The sequence below is a fragment of the Passer domesticus genome, chromosome 3, assembly GCF_036417665.1.
Source record: "Passer domesticus isolate bPasDom1 chromosome 3, bPasDom1.hap1, whole genome shotgun sequence".
In the NCBI taxonomy this organism is placed as follows: domain Eukaryota; kingdom Metazoa; phylum Chordata; class Aves; order Passeriformes; family Passeridae; genus Passer; species Passer domesticus.
The window spans coordinates 39,888,779-39,911,019 of record NC_087476.1 but is presented as its reverse complement, the minus strand read 5'-3'; the positions used below and the strand labels follow the sequence as shown (position 1 = coordinate 39,911,019).

General features: G+C 39.6%; 2 protein-coding genes across 2 annotated transcripts in view; one reads left to right on the top strand and one right to left on the bottom strand.

The window, feature by feature from the left end:
* Positions 1 to 51: 51 nt before the first annotated feature.
* The window catches only part of GPR63 (G protein-coupled receptor 63), a 62,537-nt gene continuing 40,347 nt past the window's right edge, over positions 52 to 22,241 (top strand). The window contains exons 1-5 of the mRNA XM_064412731.1: positions 52 to 457; positions 15,614 to 15,699; positions 16,719 to 16,899; positions 18,983 to 19,096; positions 20,211 to 20,288. The gene's annotated coding sequence lies outside the window, so the exon portion shown is untranslated. The remainder of the gene's footprint in view (positions 458 to 15,613; positions 15,700 to 16,718; positions 16,900 to 18,982; positions 19,097 to 20,210; positions 20,289 to 22,241) is intronic.
* On the bottom strand, positions 295 to 951 carry LOC135297815 (uncharacterized). Its single transcript, XM_064415771.1, has one exon. The coding sequence runs from the start codon at positions 949 to 951 to the stop codon at positions 295 to 297; it is 657 nt and encodes a 218-aa protein (XP_064271841.1).

Sequence of the window (22,241 nt, the reverse complement as noted above, 5' to 3'; positions counted from 1 at the left end):
CGCGCGCCCCCGGAGGCGGAGCCGCGGCGCGGGCGGGGCTCGGCGGCTCTGCGGCGGCGGGCGGGACGGGGCGTGCTGTGCTCTGCTGTCGGCGGGCGGGCAGGCAGGCAGGCAGGGACGGAGGAAAGCGGGGGAGGCGCTGGCTCGCCTGCCTGCTCCTCGGTCCGCCGGTTCCGCGGCGCTGCCCGGGCAGCAGAGCCACCGCCGAAGCAAATGGGGAGGCGGCGCTGAGCGGGCTGCCCTCCGCGGGAGTCGGTAGCCGAGGGCAGCGGCGCGGCGGGCGAGCAATGCCCCTCACTTCTCTGTTTGCGCTGCCCTTCCTCCTTCTCCTCCCGCTCCCGGCTCTGAAGCTTTTGTTTTCCCCGGCCGCTGTGATGGCAGGAAACTTCCCGGAGGGATGGGCTCAGGCCGGGCTTGTGCTGCGCCCGGCTCCGCAGGGCTCCGGCCACACCGTGAGGTGAGGCGAGGCGAGCGGCGGCGTGGCGCCGCGGCCGCGGCAGTGCCGCGGGACCGGCTGCTGCTCCGCCCGGCCGAGGGGCGGCGGGACGGGCGGCGGGAGCGCGGAGAGAGTTGCGCTGGGGACCGCGGGGAGCGCCCACGGCTCTGCCGCTTCCCCCGGCCGCGGTCCCGCCACCGGGAAGGCGTTCTAGCCCCGGGGATCCGTCCCGTGCGCCAGGAACTGCTCGGGGGTCTGCGCCCCGAGGAGGCTGCGTGGGCGCCGGGAGCCGGGCGTCTCTTCTCCCGGCGGGGCCGCCGGAGCCGTCGGCGGGCAGCGGGGGCAGGAGCGCTGCCGGAGCCGGGTGGGCGCGCTCGGCCGCGTCCCGGCGCCCGTGGAGCCGCCCGTGGGGGCTTCCTCCTCCCCCGGCGGCGGTGGGGGCGGCGGGCGGGGGCCGCGCTTCCGGCCGGGGTTCCGTCCCGGGAGGTGGCCTGGCTCCCGCCGCTGCCCGCCATCGGCGCTCCGGGACGCTGCTTAGCGGCACCGGGGAGCTGACTGCTCGCTGTCACCTGCTCATCAGGCTGCTGCTTCTGCTCGACTCTTGAAGCCGCCGGTGTCGGTACGGTGTGTGTGTGTGTCGCTCCTGCAAAAATGAAATAGAAACGTCTCGCTTGGTTTTGATTGTTTTTCAGCTACTTGAAAGTGTGTGTAATTTTTGTTTGGGTGTGCCACATGGTGTTCCAAACTTGTTTTGTAAAAGTCAAATGATAACAGTACAGCCTTGTGTGCATGTATATATACGTATATATGTATATAACAAAGCAAACAATAAACTTTCTTGTAAATTAACAAAAACACCTTTCCAGTTGATTTACAGAAAGATACAGATAGCATAGGAATTTTCAATGGTCAGAGCTAGGCATGGCTGGAAAGTTAGATCTGTGCCCAAGGAGGTTGTTAAAATTGTTTGTCCTTACTGAAATGGATAACGAATGCTTAAGCAGTGGCAAATGGGTTTTACATAATGCATTTTCTCTGGGACATATTGCACATTCTAACATTAGAGCAAAGGCATCAGAGGCATCAGATTATGAAGCGGGCAGTTTAAATAGACCATTTCAAGTTAACTGAAATTGTAAAGAAATGTGAAAGGGAATTGTTTCAAGATTGGTGACATAGAATACCTGCATATTGTCAGGTGTTAAATATGGGGTTTTTTGTTGTTTTTGCACAGTTAATATGTTACAAAAATGTATTCACTAATGTTGCTGTAGCTCCAGCATAACAGTATAAAGCCACTAGTAATTATATTCTTAGTCTACAGAAGCATATTTGGTAATGACTAGTAATTAGAAGTACAGTAATTTCTAAATAACTTCCCTTTGAAATATCTACTGGCAAATGATCAGCAGTCTAAAGTACATTCTCTTAGCTGTTCTACCTTACTCCTTTATTAGAGAGTAGCCTCACTGTAAGAATGTATTCTAAATGTATAGAACTTTTTTTTAAGTGAGAAAATAAATGAGACTCTGGAAATTACTAGTTCACATGCAATGTCTGCCTACTCAGAGGAAAGAGGAAGAAGGCAAGATGAACTCTCCGAGTTTCTAATTTTCTTCTTGTGCACTACAATGCGTAGGTGACTTTTGTCAGGTGCTGCTGATCAGGCATTGCTTGTGTGCTTCATCATTGCATCTGCCACTTTTAAAATATTCCTCTAGGAATAGTAGCAGATAAAGCTTGGAGAGGCTGTGGTTGCTTCTCTGCAGTTAATGAAATGCACCCAAGACCATTTTCTGATTCTGAAGCTAAGTGCTGTGGCTTAGCCCTTGTCAATGCTGTTTAACTCTCTTGCCTTCCAGAACAGGAAATTTGCATGGGAGACCTGTAGCTGCTCTGTGTTAGAAGGATGCTGTGCTGGTGTGTGGCAGCTCAGCAGTCTGTGTGACAGTGAATTCTATTTCCAGGGAGTGAATCCTGGCATTGCTTGGTTTACTGTGGCCACAGTCTATCTGTAATGTTGTCTATCTGCAGGTAGTCTCCCTTAACTCTGTACTCAATGATAGTGATTTAATTTCCCTGCATTGAGGATCTCTGGCACTATAAAATGCTGCTTTTCATAATCAGCTGCTTAGAAGTGCCAGGACTGTTTTCTTTCTTTTTTCTTTGCTTGTGCATGTTGTTGAAGAGGGAGTAGGTGAAGGCTTGGTGGTTTTCCCACTTGTCCATAAGGGAAAGGTAAAGAGGGTCAGGAAGAGGCTTACGTGACTTGTTCTGGTTGTCTGGCAATGTACTCCTAGGGCAATGCATGTCCATAAGCAGTCCTGATGGCTAGATGTGAAGGTCCTTGGCCTGCAGTCACATGGAAGTTCTATAATTATTTTGCTACAGGTAGCAAGTTGGGCAGAGCAAGTTGGGTTTGTTAGTTTTTGTTTTGTTTTTTAATGCTTCAAATGATGTCGGACTTAGTTGTTAAAAGTGAGGTGAGACAAGAAGGGCACTACTTGTAGTATCCAGAAGTAGAGTTTCAGGTCAAAAATTGTCAGATCATGCTGCCTCTCATAGACATATAAAACACTTTAATAGAATGGTGTACTTTTTATCTCTGTAATTTGTTGTCAATCTTTATTTTGCTAACCTAGATAGCAGCACAGTTTGAACTTGAATAGTGTAATTGTTTAACCATCTCATTTCCAGCTGAGGGTAATACTTAGATACTTATGTAAGTATGTGATGGGACAGGGTTAATGCTCCAAAGTACTTTCCCAAACAGGCTTGGCACTGTGGAATTTCTGTTGATTTCATTAGAATGAAACCTCATAAAATACAATTCTTAATATTGAGCTATTTCTGTGTGTAGTTTAGGAGAAAGATGAGCTATCTTTTTTTTTTTTTTTCTCCTTGCCTGAGTAAAAGCACTGGTTCAGTAAGGTGTATTACACTTAAACATATATTGGAGGTATGTGAGGAGTCCCACTGGTTTGAATGGCACTCTGAGAAATCTCTTGCATAACTGTAACCTAATTTACCTCAATCTAGATGTTTATTATACACAAGCCATGTTTAAAAGAATATTATCAAGACCACATAAGCACAGAAGAGTGTGGAAATTTAAAGCTTTGAAGTAGTGATGATGTGGCCTGTGGGAACTGTGCCTTCTACTAGCTAGGACCCAGTTTTTTTTCAGAATGCTTTGCATCTCAAATAAGGCAGCCAAAATTAGTGTCTGGTTATGACTTTTGCATCTCTCCTGGATTTTCTCCTCCTTCTAAAGCAAGGCTTGAATCATGTGGATTAAAAGTGACATGGTGACATACAGTAATTGTGGAGAAAGCAAGGGTTTGAACTCTTGTTCTTCTTGGTGACGTTCTGAAAGAAGATGGATTCTGCGTGGATAAGTAGAATTTAGTCACGTAGTTAAAGCCAATGTCACAGGGTTTAATTGCAGGCACAGGGGTTAACTACTACTTCTCAAGTCTTCAGAGCTTGACTTTTGAACCCTAATTTTTTAACATAGTTTTTGGGTGTAGTTTTGGGTGTAATTTTCTAAGTTTGTGGGGTTTTTTTGGGTTTTTTTTTGTTTTTTTTTTTACCCCTAAAGGAAATAGAAGCAAAATATGTTTGTTTTTTTTTTTCACAGTATCTTTGATAATTTCTGATATCATTTGCAAAGTGAGAACCTCTAAATGCCAGCTCAGGCTGTAACTGTCTAAAATGTGGTAGGTCATGATCCATAGGTGGATTGACAATTAAGAGAGATAGCAGCCTTTATATACTTGTTATGAAGTAACCCTCCTAATTTTTATGTAATGTAATACAACTGACTTGAAGCTTTGCCCAGTTCCAATTCTGTTGGCCACCCATTCTGTGGACGATTCTGTCTGGTGACTTTACTGTTGTTTTCCCTGCAATATTCTACTTACCTGTTTCTTCCTGGGCTATCTTATTGCCCTCCTGCTTTCTACGTTTTTACGACACATCCTTTTCTTTGTTGATTTAATAAGTTGTAGTTGCTAGTGACTTCATTTGGCCAGTGTGACTATTTTGTCCTAATCTAGCATGCAGCCCTCTAGTTACATGGGTCAGGTCAGCTGGCCAAGCAGATCAGGTTCAGAAAGCAAAGAGGAAACTGCCTTTCCGATCCAGTGCTTGGCTTTTGCAGGCTGTAGTGAGGAAATAATCGCTGTTATAACCTAGGTGGACTGAGGCTGGGGCACAGAACTACAGAATAATTGAGATTGGAAGGTCTCTGGAGGTCATGTAGGCCACCTCTCTGCTCAGAGATGAGTCTGGTTGGAAGTTAGATGAGGTTGCTCAGGGTCATGTCCACTTGAGTGTTGAAAACCACAGAGGATGGAAGCTGCACAACCTGTTCTAGTGTTTGACCACTGTCACTGTGAAGTTTTTCCCCTAAGGCCTAATTGAAGTTACCATACTGTAGCTTGTGTTGATTGTCCTGGTTCTTTTCTATGAACCTCCAAGAAGAATGAGGTTCTTGTGCACTTAAAAGCAACAGATATTTTTCTAATGCTTAATAGCTCACTTTCTGTTAGGAATATAGATAACTTTTGTCAAATACGTAAAAAACAATTCTGTCCCAGCCATGGCTGCACACCTTATTCAATAACAGGCTGATCAAATCAGTTGGATTACTTTTTTTTTTTAATGGGGGCAAAATAAAAGTCTTTTCCTAGCCTTGCTTTTTAAATCAGATGAGATGTTTGAAATTTCTCCTTTCTTACACATGGCCATGCATTGTATATTCCATCAGGTGACTGCCTCATTGTGTGTGGTGAATAGATGCTGGTGGTTAGGAGGTAAATTTAAGTCTTCAAGCTGGGCTTCTGAAAGCCAGCTATGTCTTCCTGTGACTTTTTTTCCCCACCTTGTTAGGTGTATGGACCCTCTGCATAGCAAATTTAAACCCACTGACTACTTTTGAGGGCTCTGTTAGAAATGATCTGCAGAGTACTACATTGACACTGAAGTAGTCTCAACTAGCCTTTCAGGCACAATCAGTGGGGACAAAAATAAGCCTGTTCAGAAAGTAGTATATTCCTATGGCTGTATTATTTGCTCAGTGTCTCTCTGCTTTGTATCATTAGAGTATCAATGGCTCTTAGCCTTTCTATCCAGCTTTCAGGACAGCTACGTTTAGGCAAGGTTAATTCTTAGTGAGCACCTTTTCAGTTCTTTATTTTCTTGTCATTGCTTAATATGTGATCACATGCCTTGCTTGCAGCCTATTCTGAATGTTTAACAATTAACTTCAATGTGTGTTTCTTTTGTGGTGATGTTCATCTCTGTGTCTCGGTTCTTCAGGAAAAGTTAAATTATCTTCATTACCCTACTGTCTTGTCCAAGTCATCCTGCCTTTTAAAAAGGAAAAAAGTGATGGGACGAGGGTAGAAAACTTCACAAACAAGAGGTTTTGATTGCTTTGAGCACAAGGGGAGAACTGTGCAACAAAGCAGAAGAAAAAGCTTGTATTTTTAATGCAAATTGTGAAATAATAATCCTGTCTTTCTAAAGCAGTCTTAGAACTTCAAAACCTGATACTACTTAGTAGTAGTTATTGCTACTAGTTTTCTGCATCAGTAGTGTAATTCATAAAATTATCCCTTTCAAAGGATTGTACAAGGTTCATTTGGTATAATGATAGAAAGAGTCTGATACCTTGTGAAAAATAGAGATGACTTTCTTTTGTCAAAGACTTGAAATGTAATTTGAAAATGCATTATATATCTTGATTAAGTTCTTATTTTCAGTAGATGTTCCAACAAGCCTTTTATTACTTGATCATTTTTATTTTGACTCTTGTCAGTTCTGAATTTTCTCTAGACCATTTTCTTGAGTCTTACATGAGACTTGTAGATGTGTTTAAAAGCTTTGACCATCATATGCACATGATATTTTGATATTACTAACTATATGTGCATATGCTTTTGCATATATAAACTTCAACATGCAGATAATGGTTTAAAATTCCCATCCAAATTTCCTGTGTTTCATCCTATTACCAAAATGACTTTAAGAACCAAAGTAAAAATCCAAACTTCCCACATCTAGCCAAAGACACATTATGAAACGTAGAAGAAATGAGTGTGCTGTATTTGTGCTTCCGTTCTCTCAACAATGCACACGTGCCCATTAGTAGCCCTGAACTTCATGTGCTTCAGTACTCTGGGAAAATCATGTGGCCTGGAAAGAAACCACCTCTTTATTTTTGAAGCAAAATCAACTGAATTGCAGTAGGGCCTCCCACCACATGCCTTATTTCTGGTTTGAAGGTTTGTGAGTTGGTAGAGCTGAGAAAAGCTAATTCTGTCCTTTACACAACTGAATTCATTCAGCATGTCTGCTCAAGCTCCAAGTGTGTCACTTATGATAAGGAGGTGACATTTAAAAGAAATTTGGCAATATTTAATAATGACTCATAAGGCATGTTGAGAGTATTTATAGCAGGGAGAAGTTGTACTATGCATTACTGATATTGGGACATCTGCATCTGCTGTTAGAAATTTCCATTGCATTTATTATGACAATAGGGATGGGGTTGAGTGCATTTGCTGGCTGAAGTTAGGAGTATTTTCCCTCCCCATTCCCTTCATTTTGATAAGAAGGCAATTTCCGACTGCATTTATCTTTTCTGGAGATATCAAATCAAAGCATGAAATCTCAGGTAATAGCACTTATGCTGTTAAACTGTTAGATCCAAATGAACTGGATTAAATGTGTTTTCAAGGCCGCCACAAATGATAGACTTGAAAAAGCATCTTCATGGTACACTGCCAATATGGTGATATACTTCAAGCTATTTTCAGCAAGGCTGAAAATAAAATAGCCCTGGAATATTCTCTCTCGTTTTTTTGCACTGTTTGCAAAGTCTGTCTCTGTTCTTGGATATGTTGAATATCCAAGCAATATCCAAGCTATTTGAATAAACAATCAGATTCTGTTTCTTCATGCCAGTATAAATGAGTGTGAATTAGGCATTGGTTCAGAGACTGACCAGTCCCTTTGGTGGTCTTCCAAGATTTCACACTTCTGAAATGATGGCGAAGATGGGTTATCTTGATTCTGTTACAGTGTTTTTGGGATCCTGACAAGCTTCAGAGCATGCTGAAGATCTCAGTATCTTAACTCCAGGAAGGAGGGCCCTGGTGAATCACTCCTTGGGGAGGCTGGTGTCAACTGTTGACAGCGCAGTTTCTGTAGTTTGCTGAAACTACAGAACTGCAGATTGTACCTACTAAGCATTATGTTGCTCTTACATAGAACCATGAGTCAGATTTTCAGGCAGACGTGTGCAGACCATTATAGGTACCCAGAGGTGTTCATATACAATACTGTTACAAAACAAGAGAAATAAAATAGGTACATTAAATGATTTAGGTGAATTCACTTTCCAGAAATGTGTGTTCTGTCTGGCTGCTGAGTAAGCTTATGTGGTTACCTCAAAGCTGGGTTGAATTAGGTGAGATCAGTCTCAGCCCTAGTCGGAAGAAAAGGAGGAGGGAAATGGTGTGTGTAAAACCAGATGCTGGTAAGGAAATGGAATTCCCTAAGGTCTGAGGCTGGGGCTTCATATTGATAAGCACTTTACCAATTTTGCCAAATATTGCCAAAAGGGCTACCCAGTTCATTGTTCAGCCTGCTCAAATCTCTCTTCATTGCTGTCAGCAGGTCAGGCAATGAGGACTTTTGTGCCACCACTGTGCAGCTGAGTCACACAAAAGTCATGCAGAATTGAAATGGTTCACTGCGTGCCAGAGGTATTCTGTGGATTAAAGACTGGCTTGCTGTTGATGAGTCTTTGAGATATAGGCAGTGGTGCTTCTATTCTACATAACTTTGCAAGGTTGAAGTTGCCAAATTAATGCAAAATGATATATATGTTTAAGATACATTCTGTGATTTTAAGTTCTGTCCATTCATCCTGTGATAGATCTGATGTTATCCGGTTTCACTGGGAAATTGCTAGTAACCATCCAGTTCTTGACCTGGATATCCTGAATATTTTGACCCTGTTATTTTTACACCCTTATTGTTTAAAGTTACTGTTGTGGACTGGATTTTTAGTTTAGTTTGTATAGATTATGTTTACAGTTTTAGATGCAAAAAGTTGAAGAGTAAGTACTTCTAAGAAAGTGGCTCTGCTTTGCAATGTGATCAACTTTCATCAGGGTTTTTTTGGCCGTCATTAATGGCATTGATTGACCAGATGCAGTTCTGAAGGCCTCTTCAGCTGGACATGGTGAAACAAAGATAAAGTATTTTCATTCTGAAACTCTTCGTGGAAGATATTCTCAGTATGGGAACCAGCTTTTCAAACTAGAGCAGTGAGAATTTGCATGTGTGTTTTAAGGACATTATTGCCATTTCAGATTAATTTATATGCTCAGTAATCACGACGACTGTTTAAAATATAAATGGTTTTGAGCCTATTTCCGGTGTGCGGGAGGATATGGTTTGAGAATTTAGCTTTCTGCAGCCAGATGGATTATAGTGTTGCTAAGGAAACGGACTATAAATGAAGTGGCAACTGGGTGTCCCTAGAATATCAGACTGCTTGAAGCTGGTATTTTAAACTCATTTAGGTGGGTAGCTAGATGACGTGATGAGAAGTTAATTTCCTGTATCTTATGGTTCGTTAATTTTCATTGCTTTATTAGTATTTACAAAAGGTACCTTAACTTCCCACTCATGCTACCTGGCATGTGGGTCATTGAACAAAAAATTGCTATGGGAATTAGAAAATGGACAGAAGCTGTACAGAGACACAGGTTCTCAAATAATCATTCAAACTACTGACTAGTAGATAGGTAACAGTGCATACTGGCAACAGTATGGTCTGACTGAAAAACTGATGGGGAATGAGCTGAGTTGCTTCAGAGTACTTGGGAAATAACAGAGCTTCTACAGACCTGAACTTCATGTATGAACATATATATTATAGCTATTTGATACGCATACATGAAGTTGATCAGAGCAAAGGAATTGGGTTGTGGTTTTGATACTTGCTCTGCCCAAGAAGATACCTGGCTCTTTTTTTCCTAGTGCTTTTGCTGAAAATGTATCAGGTTTCCAGACCAGGGTTAATGCCTGATACAGCACAGGTGGTGGTTTTGGTTTTTCTTTCCTTACCAGTGAAAAGGGCAAGCATACCTGAGCCATTCTCGCTAAGCGTGCAGCTAATAGATAAAGACTTAAGTTAGCTGAGCCTGCAGGACAGACAGCAACCCCTCCTGTTGATAAGGTGGACTGGGAGGAGGACAGGCAATGGTTCAGTCTGTGGGGCTTCAGAAACATGCCTTAGCTACTCCTGTAACAAAAAGGTCTGGAGAGCTCTTGGTAAGACTGAAAAGGGTGAGAACTTGCCAAGCAAAGATAGTTTGTAAACTAAATATGAAGTGGAAGGCTAGGGAAGGTTTTCAGCTATGTACAGGTGGCTGGTAGAATTTCCATTCTATGTGTTGTGAATTGAAATTAAACTGCTTCCAGTAAAACACATTGTTGAAAATGTGTCTTTGTTCCAGCAATGTTAAACCTTCTCAACCTGCAGCATTTGAACTGTTGTTTAGAGTACATTTGAGAGAATTGTTTCTGGTCTCTTCTGCCAGGTAGGCAACAGAGGTCTTTGTGGAGGTGGCATTAAGGCACTATAACATTTCTCTCCATGATTGTCAAATGAATGGATTTATTTGATTTATATGAGTGCTGTCAGTTTGCATACAGATCAGGATCTGCCACTCTCTTTTCACTGGAACAGTAGCTAGGCGCAGACTAGAACTTCATGGCATGTAAAACATGACTTTTCCTCTACAATCGCTCCTTTGCTGAGGGGCTTTGGGACTGAGCAAGTTTAATTGTCCTGGAGGATGGTTGCTCCTGATACCTTGAATCTTCCTATAAGTCACTCTTGTGTGCTCAATGTGTGGTGAAAAGAGCAGTAGGACCACGAGAAAGCTGTTGATAAAGAATTTTTTTCTCCTGAGATAGAAATACAGGAGAAGCATCACTTCTGATTTTATGTGTGTTCGTTTTTGATGTCTAATGGTGAATAATGTTAATTTCAGCAGTATCATTATGGTCTGTAAAGAGGTTTACAGAGAGCATAGAGGCAAGGGTTTAGTTTTCTGGTCTCATGGTGGATGTCATTGCACTTGTTTTCCTATAAATCATGCCTATAACTTTATTTCAAACTTTTATGTGTTTTAAAAGGTTGATGCAACTCTCTTGGTCTGAATTTTTCAGCTGTTACTGAGTAGCTGTAATTGAATTAGAAGTTATATGTTACATTTATGCTATTTAGAGTTATTCTGGTTGCAGGATGATAAATTCCATATGATATTTTCTCAGGTTCAATTTCATGTCTAAATAGAGACTGAATATACTTCTCCATAACAGAAGAAACACCATCATTATTTGCAAAATTCATTAGTTGAGCATATTTAAACAGCCTTTGGTTGAGTAGAAAGATATGATCTTTAGCTATCAAAGTGGAAGACAACAGGAATTAATGGATTACACCTTTCTGGTAAGGTAATACTTCTCTTTGTAGGTTGGACGGATTTGGGATGTTTTTATTTTTCAGTGGTTTTTTTCGTTGTTTTTGAAGGTTTTTTTTGTTGATTTGTTGTTCTTTTTAGGGGTGTGTGTTTTTGCAGATTTTTAGTTTTTATTTCTCTACTTTTTAAAAATAATGTGAAAATCCCTAACTTACTACTGAAGGAGCATTTCCATGGAAAGAGATCTTTCTTAAATATGAAGTTTGTGAACTCAGAACTGCTGTAACTACCTATGGAAGGCATTTGATTTGGTCTCCTGTTTGCTTAAAAGTTCCCAAGTAGTACAGAACTAATCAGTAGTACAGAGTCCATTCGATTAACTGTTAATTTATTTGTAACAAGAAATTATAAGGTACTTTAAAATGTCCTAGAAAGGATTTGAATTCTTCAGTTGATATTTGTTTATTTTGCATTTTTATGATTAAAGAGTCTGGAAAAAATTGAAGTACTGATCTCTTGTATTACATGAAAAAAAGTGTGCGTTAAAAATCATTAGACTAGCTCATTTATATGTTTTTGGCTTGCAAATGTAATCAATTTTTTTATTTCTTTGGGATGCATGTTACAAGCCCTGCTTGTTGCGTCTGAAAAGAAATTGTTAGTGCCTGTATTGCATAGGGTCTGAATGTCTGTAATACATCATCTCACCCTGAGAGGTGACCAGATGGGAGCTCTTAATTTAACTGTCTTTTAATCCCTAGCATGAATAGATTTCTGACTAGGATTGTTTCTCCAAAAGAGTTGCTGTCTTAAAAGTTTTATTCCAGTTGGCTGACGTGACCTAAAAATAATTCTGAAGCTGTCAAATCAGATGACACAGATAATTATCAATAATTTGATTGTTTATTTATTCTCTGTTTCTAGGAAAAATAAGTTACTATTGTAACATGTAGATTTTTAATAGACTAATTTAGACTAAAAGCAAAGTATAGGGTAAATCTGGGGAAAGAACCAAAGGATGATTTTTTTGTATTAAACACTTTGTGTTTGTCTTTGCTTGAATAGAGATGATAATAACTACTGGAAATATATGCGCATGGGTGTATATTTATGAGAAGAAAGGTTATAATATAAATAGGCCTATAAAGTAAATCTTGGCTTAGTTCTCAGCTGAATCTTGCCATTGCAGCCTTTGAGCACTCTCAGAGCAGAATGCTGTGAGTGGGATTTGCCTCACTTAACTTGCTACCAGCATCTCTTCCATGGGAGCCAAGTGCCAAGGTTGAGGTCCATAACACCTGGATTGTAGCAGCAGGACTCCTTCCTGGGCAGGCACAGAATTTGGCTCTAGCATGACCTGAATCCCTGAGGAAAAAGCAGAAGCAGGGCTGATCGCTTTGCTCTGGGAGCTAAATCAAATCCCAAGAATTTGTGAGCAGCACACTGTGTGAAGAGTGTACACATCTGGCCATTCTAATCACTTTTTCATTAGCATCCCTGCATCTTTTCATAAAGAAATGAATTTTTGTTAAAATTAATTTTGTTTCAAGAAGCAGGTATGTTTCTGTGGGAGATACATCTTAAATTCTACCAGTGTAGAGTGCTGCTGCTAGCATTGCCATTCTTATAGGCTGAGTTTTTTAAGCCCTTGCTTACAAAAGACAGTGTGCTAACAGTGGTTGTCCAAACTACTGACAGAAAAGTTCATCTTCCCCTGTTTTTAGCAGAAGGCAATGCAGTAGTATGTTGGGTGTACTGGGACACTACAGAGGAAGTAAGAATGATGTAATGCAAGGAGCCTTTAGATCTTTACCTTAAGATATATGAAGGTGGAACATATGCACAGAGTTCGGAGAATATAGTGGAGGAGTTTCTGTAGCTGAAAAGCCAAAATAGCCTTAGGACAACTCTCTTAAAGCTTTCTGACTTTAAGCAGACTTTTTTCTTGCTTATTATCTTCTGATAGCCTCACTCTTTTGTGAAGGAAGTAAGCTTTCAATATTTCACTTTGTTGTAGCCTGTGGTTTGACTTAGTATCCAAGAAAGTGCTAGGAAAATTCGATATAATATGGCTACAGACTAGGCATGAAGAGACATAGAGAATTCTTAGTAAAGTACCTAACAAAATTATGATTCACTTGAAAAACAATTTCATAATATTTCTGAACTTCTCTAGGCTCTTGCTAAGTGTAATCTGGATACTTGTGGGGAACACATTTAAGTTTAATTATGTGTATGATCTTTGTGATTTTAGCTCCACTATTTCAGTTCTTTGTAAATGACAGGTTCCTGATTTGGGGAATCAAAGATGCAAATTTTTCTATGATCATCAGTAAGTACAGGTTTTGCACCTTTCTTGCTTGTGGCACAGGACTGACTGTTAAATTAAAATATCTCTTAGTATGTAGAATCTAAATCTACATCTTAAGCCTTGATCCAGCTTCAGGCCAGGAATGTGAAGCTTTTAAATTAGCTTGCCAGGGTGGGTTTTAGTTCAGCTTATTCCTTCTGCTTTGAGACTGGGGTGCTGGGTTCAGGAATGAGTGAATGAAGAAGGAAAAGGTCAGGACTACCCTTTCAGTAGCTCGGCCAAATGCTGATATCATCAAGGCTTATTTCCACAAGTAGAACTCTTTGCAGGATCAGGAATCCTCGCACTCAAATTTCGTGATGGGTTACAAAGCTTTTCCCCTCTGTCCTTAGAAAAAAGTCTCACTAAAAATTTATAATAGAGTGGAAAAAAAAGGAATTTCATTACAAAACAGTTTTAACCCCTAACTGTCAACAGAAAACTACCCAAAGCAATCTCGTCCAGCAAGGTCTCTAATGTACTCCAATTTAATAAAATTTTCCAGATTTACTTTGGAAAAGTACTTCTGTTTTTTTTTTTCTTCTTGGAGATTAGAAGTGAAAGAATTTCCTAGTTCATCATGATGTTTCAGATGCTTGTCTAAATTGATTTTAAAGATACTTTTATTTTAGTGAGTTGTGAATATTTTCTATGATCATGTGAGTAGAGAGAAATGGCTCTTGTGTCAGAGGATGTGCTTGTCTGGTGGGAAGATCTTACAGGATATTGAGGTATTTAATCTTGTCCAGGCTCCCAGTAGTTTTCTGCCTCTTTGCAAATGTATTCACTTCTTTGACACTTCAAAAAGCAGAAGAGACAAGATTACCAGTATATATTACTTAGCTCACTAAAGAAGGAACAAACCAAATGGAGAAAATCTATAATAATCCAATGGCTACATTTTATCTCTTTCATACATAGGTATATCTGGGAATTGTTTTCCTTCCCTCTTTGTTCTGTGGAATAAATGCAAAGACCAAATTTTTCTGCTCATGGAAAACAACTTGTATTAATAGATTATCAGAAAAATCTTTCAGACACTGGCTTCCCTTGTGGCTAGATAATATGTTCTGCAGAAGGCAGATGTTTCAGCAGACTCCAGTCTGGTAAATCAACCCTTATGCTTTGGATGTTTGAAGTCCATGTTGAGTTGGCTGCAGATACAGAAACTCAGCACTGAATGATTGGAGGGGTCAGTACATTATGGGAGGTCTTAGAGCAGCTTGTTGTTACTGCTTCCCTTGCTGAAGGCCATTGTAAACTCATTGGCTGGTTTGTTCTTCAGCCCCTGTTGTGCATCATTCATTTAGAAACCTGTTCCTGAAGGATCCTGATACCTTTTGTTCCGGTGTGGAGGTGACTTAGAGATGTTCCTAAAGCTTATTCTTACAGAAATTAAAAGTTGTGTAGCCTTTCAAAAGCAAGCATGTAAAGTGTCTCATATATTTGTCCTCTTTATTTATATTTATTTATTTATAAATTAATTAGGTTACTTAAAACTATTAGTGTGACACAAACTCAATTTTCAAGGCTCACTGAAATTTTATGGCTTCCTTCTAAGAGTATAATTAAAAGCTACCTTGAAAATTTACATTCTTGTTTAAGAACTGATTGATATCTGATGATAACTGATTCTGTCATGAACTCATAATAGAATATGCAGTTTTTTAGCTATTTTAGGCCCAGTTTGCAGAAATAATTTAGCTGAGGTATATTAGCAGTGGATGATGATTGATTGGTACAACCACGTGTAAAGGAAGTGCTGAGATCCTGCACTGAAATTTAAATGCTTTATTCTTCTTCTGTAGACCTGTTTTCTTTTTTGTCCAATGCTGTTATCTTTGCTGTTTGAGGAAAATTTATTTTTCTTCTTTATGATGCTCAGTAGTAAATTTAAATGTTATTGTTTTGAGTGTCTTAAGGAATATAAATATCAGGATCCTGATGGTTAAGGGTAAGAATTTATTTTGATAGATGCAGTAAGACTTAGAACAGCTGGCTGCTATGTGCTTGTCTACAAGTGAAGCAAACATAGCTGAATGAGACCTGAAACAATGTGTTACTCCAGCCCTGACAGATACTTGTATGAAATGGTGAGATTGTTACCATCCTTAGGTGACATAGCTGAGAATTTCTGTGGATTGATGAAACTTTGATATCCTTTCTATACCTTCTGCCAGAAAGGGGGCATACAGTCTGCCTTCTGTCAAGAGACATGGAATATCCTACTTCTCCCATTTGTTACCGGGAAAATTTTGCTGTTCTGCTCTTGTCCTTGAATGTGAATATGTCACACTTTTTTTTTTTTTTTGGCAGGTTATTTGGGAAGAGAATAATTAGCTGAACAAAACAGCACAAGATGACTTATGATTCCTGTTCTTCGTGGAAGCCTGTCTGGATTGGTATGCTATGAGTTTTGTGTGTTGGGTTGTTTGTGTTTTGGGGTTTTTTTTGCTACATTGACATAGAATGATTGCATGTATAATTCAAAGATTCACTTAAAATTAAGGAAGCTTTCAACTTCTTAGTTGCATTTAATAACTAGTTGGAGACTATGAATGTTTTCAGTATGTTTCCAATAATGTTCAATATTTTCTGATGCTCAAGGTACTACAGTACTTACTCAGCTTTTCATCATGATTATGGTTAATGTGACCATTGAACTGTCAGGAAAATATGACAGAACTAGAAATGACCAAGTCCTTTCACATAATCTGCAAATTGAGAACATGATTTTTCCTAAGAGCTAAGAAAACACAATTATTTTTTACATTTTGAATATTTGTAGTTTACAGTAGTGATAATGATTACCATGACTGACGTTTCTTGACAATTAATGGCTCTCTGAATTAAGGTCATAAGGAAATATCATTGAGAGAGCAATTAGTTGTACTAAATGACCCAAAGCAGAGGTGACTGTTTCCCACAGTACTTTCCTATGAAAATTGCCACAGCAGTGTTTATAGAGTGGAAAAAAGAACAATTTCCTAAGTTAAAGTAATGCCTCTTGTGAATAGTTTTATGGGTCATCTACTCATGCAGTGTAGTTGATTAGTTTCAATTTAGGTTATATGTAAATAGATATTAAAACTGAAAACTGCTGGTTTCTTTAGGTGAGTAAGAACATTGTCCCTGCTGCTTTGTGCTCTGACTCATTCTTTTCACTGGTGTTAGCAGAAAGGATTCTATTGTAACATGTTCCTGCCTCTGCTTAATTGCAAGGGGAACAATGCTTAATTCGTGTTTAGAGGGGTGTGTCCTGGGCTTATTTGTACAATAATGTGGTGTCAGAGAGCATTCGAGTATTTTCTCTTGGCACATAAATTCTTTTGAAAACAAAATAAGCCTATGTCCTTCATGCTTCTTTTTATTGTTTTTCCCCAAAGAATATTTTGCTTTTTAATTTTTTTTTATCTTGCAGAAAATCTTTTTTCCGAAGTTTGCCTATAAAATTAAACCATTGATGGTAGCTATAAAGCATGCAGAAGCTTCTGGGACCACTTAAAATATCTGAAAGAAATAGGATCACTCTACTAGGCAGTGCTGTCTTCAGGTTTCTGAATAAGAATGATTTTTGTGTGCTGAATGAAATCTTGGTGCTGGTCAGTATTGCCAATATATGCTTGATTTTAGCTGACAAATCTATGAAGTCATTGAACATTTTGGCAGCTGTTCATAGTGTATTCTGATCTCTGTTAACTGTTATTATGACCCTGTTATGTTCCCTCTTTTGTCTTTTTAGGTGTTCCTGGCTTTGACTGATGTCAGTTTTGCATATAACATATAATCTTTTATTTCGAGTTGAGCATGCTATCCAAATTTTGAACAGGAACCTTTTAGCTTCTAAAGCTGTTAAAAACAGACGCCATAGTTCTAGCAATAATTGTATTTGATGAATGGAATTTGTGTGTTATTTAGCTATAAGTATGTACTTCATTGAAATAATTGTGTCTATTATGTTCCATAAAAAGAAAGTTGTATATGAGTGAGAACCTTGCTTGAGAGAAAATGTGCATACACAGTAAATTTTGGCACTGAAATTGAAAAAAATGATTGTATCAAGCTTTTTTTGCATCTGAAAAGAATCTGTGAGTACGTGTTCCAAGAGTGAGAATGCTGTGCCAAAAAGGTACCTATCTGCCTCTTGCTTGAGTACCTGACCATCCGTAGATTTACCCATTTAAACTATCAAAGCATGGTTGTCTTTTACAAGCTGTGTGATTACCATTCAGCGAGGACTGGGGCTTTGAAATGACAGGATCTGCCTTTCTCAGAGAGTGAGTGAGGACTGAAATGCTGTTGCTGTGAAATTGTCTTATTGGTTTCTTTCATCTTATATTTTTATCTTTGCATAATTTTACATAATTTACCCTTTACATAAGGGTGGAGGCACTTGTTTAATAGTCATGTGCATACTCACAGAAGAAGGCCTTTAAGTAGGGAGAAAAAAAAAGAGAAAAATGTATATGTGGTGGCAACAGAAAGGAACCTCATGAGTTTATTGGCTGAATTAGTCAGTCACTTTCATGAAGGATGATAGCCAAGAAAGAGCATTGCCTGCAGGTTAGATAAGTGTAAATCCAAACCAATAACTGAGCATGCAGATTCTGTCTGCACTGCACACAGATATTTCATACTCAGAGTGATAAACAGAGCCCAGAGAAAGGTGCTGCTCAAAACCATCAGGAAGCAAGGAGCACAGGAGCAATGTAGGATCCAAAGCCTACACTTCTCTTACTAGGTTAGGTGTCTTCTTTGCAGCAGCTGATCACTGCTCACTCTCTCATCCTTCTTGAAAAGATAGGGCTGATGACTTATACAGCAGCCAAATGGCTGGTGCTCTTTCCACTTTAAGCACTAGGCTGGGTCCAGACAGCAGCTTGGATTAGGTCATTCTCCTCCTCCTCTCTTAATGTTGCACAGAGAAACATGCAAACATCACACAGAGGGGACAAAGCACAAAAGAGGATGAGGGGATGTAGCTATTTGCATAGCAAGCCGGGTTGGTGGGAGAACATAAGTGAGATTATTTTTCTTTCTTTTCATGGGTTTATTAGGAATACACTCTAGAGATCTGTGGGTCCTTTGTCCTTTGCTTTATACTGGGTGCTATTGACTTGAGAAATGTAGGGTAGCACAATCTTTTCAGCTAAGTTAAGGATGCAAAACACTTTTACTCCTTCTCCCCTTGTCTGGTTTCTTCTGTTAAGAAGGAAAATTTAGGATATAGCAGTATTTTCTGAAACTTTGATTGTTTACTATGAAACATTAGCAGTTGTTTCTCTGGCTTTTGTTTGATTTGTTTTCCTCTTTAAAGCTTTTATGATACATAAATCATCAAATGATACATTATCATTTAAGCCTCTGCTGAACTTCATATTTCAGAGTGTGAGGTTTTGTGGCATAAAGGATGTAAACTTAATCTGAGTGGGCAAATTCTGTTATGTGTATTTAAAGCTAGTCAAGTAACTGCATGTATGTGCTCAGATGTCTGTATTCAATCAGAAGGCCATTTATCCTTTGCAGTCAGCAGAGAGATGGGTGATTCACCTCTTTCTACATGGACATCTGTATAATGATATGAAGTATGTCCCAAATGCTGTCTGAATTCACAGAAGCTCTGTGACATCCACAACATCCTGTAACAAGTGTTTTCATAATTACTTGTGAAATTATAATTTCCAGATGTGGGCTCCTCAGTTTGGGAGAGACATGGATATATTGAAGAGAGTAGAGTAAAGGGTTACAAAGATGATGAAGAGTCTGAAGCATCCCTTCTGTGAGGAAAGACTGAGAGAGGTGGGACTATTCAGTCTGAAGTAGAGAAGGCTCAGGGGAATCTTACCAATGTATATGAATACTTGAAGAGAGGGTACAAAGAGGACAGAGCCAGGATCTTTGCAGTGGTGCCAGGTGATAGAGGCAATGGGCAGAAACTGAAACAGGAAATTCCTGAGCATCAGGAGACAATTTTTCTCTATTGTGGCCCTCTGCTAGGTGGCCCTGCTTGAGCAGAGAGATTGGAGGAGATGATCTCCACAGGTGTTTTGTGATTTGTTTGACTATTCCTATTCTTATGTTATGAGAGACAGCAATCATTCACTTTCCCTGTGTCACTAAAAACTTGGTAGATCTCTGATAGCTTTTTTCAGTTGCTTTATCAAGTGGAGCAGAACTGAACATAGTACTGAAGAAATGCCATAGATGTGTATTGTAGCAGGTGGTATATCTAAATATACAGTGTATATAGCTAGCTCCTGGTTTTCTTCTCAGTTCCTTTGCTAACAATGCTGAACACATGGCTGATGTTTTCATAGAGCAGACTATGAAAATTTGAAGATCTGTTTTTCTTCTGGATGGTAATTATTGGTTTAGCATCTGTTACTGTGTAGATAACTGGTTTCAGTACAGGCATAGCTTTAGCTCTGAATTTTATGGGGTAGACTGTTAGCTTGCCACTAGCTCTTGAGAGATCCCTCTGTACCTTTTTATAGCTGACCTTTTTTTTTATTAAATTGACCTAAAAACAGTTTATGTTCATCATCAGGAAATGCCATGGTTTTGCATTTCCCTCTTCTCCTCTATAGATTAAAGAGCTTGAACCCCAGTAAAGATTTTATTTGTAGGATCATTCTTGTGACCTCTTTTTTCTGCAAAACTAAACACTCCCTTTTTTGTTTCTGATTTGAAGCCAATTATTGTCTGTAGGAGGGTTTTACATTTATCTAAGGGCAGATTAGTTTATTTTAGAGCCGTGGTAGGAAGACCTATACAAAGCCAATCAGAAATACAGAAGTTACCTTTGCTGAATTATTGCTTACAGAGCTCTAAAAGATACTACCCTGGGGATCTAATTTTCTTGCTCCGAGATTTTAAATCCAGAATTATTTGTTGAATTTGTGTTCTTTTGCAGTTCCTGCAGAATGCTACAGCTTCCTTTTCTTCATGGTGTTCTCAGTTTGTGGAGTCATAAACCTCGGTGGAACTTTGGGTGAGATTTTCTTGTTCATTGCTAAAATATTTCTTATTTATTCTGGAAAGTTCTGTTGACCTTTGTCCTGTTGGTTACATATTTTATTCTAAAAAGTGTTAAAGAAGACTAGTAGAAGAAAAGTTTATATAGACCAAAGAAAGAAGAGCTTTGGCTAGTATATGTGCTTCAGCCTGTAATTAACCTTGAGGTTTTCTCTAAAGGAGTTAGTGTCAAAATAAAATATAAAGCGAGAGAATGGAGGGAAAGAAAAATCTATAATAAAGTTAATGGAACTGGTCACTTTTGCAAAATGTTAGTGTACATAGCTTTATATACTTTTGATGAGTTTTAAGAGCTTTATATAATTAGACGAGGTTTGGTTTTCTTTGAAATACAATATGACAGAATAGAAAATTATAACTTTCATTCAAGCAGTAAGACCTCTAGAAGGTGGAATTTGTATGACTCTCTATTGGGTTTGTGTGACAAGGTTTTGGTAGCAGGGGTGGCTTCTGTGAGAAGCTGCCAGAAGCTTCCTCTATGATCTATAGAGCCAGTGGAAGGGACCCACACGTGAGTGTTCAAGAAAAACTGCAGCCTGTGGGAAGGACGGTGTTGGAGAAGTTCATGAAGGACTGTGTCCCATGGGAGGAATACACACTCAAGGAGGGGAAGAGTTTGAGTCTTTCCCTTGATGAGGAAGGGGCAGCAGAGACAATGTGTGATGAACTGACTGCAATCCCTGTTCCCTCCCCTTGCTAGTGGGGAGAAGATAATTAGGCAGAAGGTTAAACTCAGGAAGAAGGGAGGAGTAGGGTGAAGGTGTTTTTAAGATTTAGCTCTATTTTCTCATTACCCTACTGTGATTTAATTGGTAATAATTTAATCTAATTTCCCCAAGTTGAGGTTTTGCCTGTCATAGTGACAGGTGATGATCTCTCCCTGTTCTTACTTGAACATACAAGCCTCTTGTAATATTTCTTCTCCCCTGGCCAGTTGAGGAGGTGAGTGAAGGAGTGGTCCTTGTGGGCATGTGGTGTCCAGCCAGGATCAGCCCACCACAAGGGTAAATTAAACTAGGATATTTATAATAATGTCTTGTGTGATACCTTTGGCAATTAAAGGACACAGAGAGATTAATAATTTATCAGAAATAAAAATGCTGATGGTAGTCTGGCCCTGGAAATCATCTCGTGATAGAGCCTGCAGATAGGGAGTGAAAGGAGCAGGTCATAGTGCTGATTTTATTTGATGGATTCCTGACAGCAGCCTGAGCAGGCTTGCTTTCAGAATGCTAGAAGTCCAAACTGGAGGCATAGATCAGATTTTGTTGTTCGTACAGTTAATTTCTTTGTTGGTGAAGTATTATCCAGCAAAAGGTAAGCTTTTTATCCTACACAAAACATGTGGTCCTTGTGTAAATTGATAAAAAACATTCCTTCCTCCCTTTATTTTTGACTGACATTGATACTAAACAGAACCTGCGTAAATGCTGTGGGCAGGGTTTGTGCTACCTTAAGCTGTTTGTGTTAGTAGCACAAGTGTGTCATCGTGTGCAGAGATGAAGGAGAGAGATTGCCCTCTGAAGATGCCTTTATCCCTTTTCTAATGGCAAACATGAAAACAGCCAGAAGGGACTATTGCAGTCATCCAGAATGAATGAGATGAAGCCCACTTTATGTTTCTGGCTGTAGTGATCATTTTTTGAAAAGGACATTGAATTCTTCTGGTTTTCAGCTTGATCAGATGCCAGTGTGCTCTGAGAGTGTTTAATTTAGTAGTCCAAGACAGCGTGGAGAAGCTAGCACTGAAAAGGTGAGGGAGCTCTCAACTCCTTTGCATTTCATTTGTTAAGAATATGTACATACAAATATATGTAACAATACAGTACTAGTAGTAATAGTGCAACAAGACAGTGCTTGGAACTAAAAGGAAATGTTGCATTGTGTCAGTACATATAGGGGGCCTGCA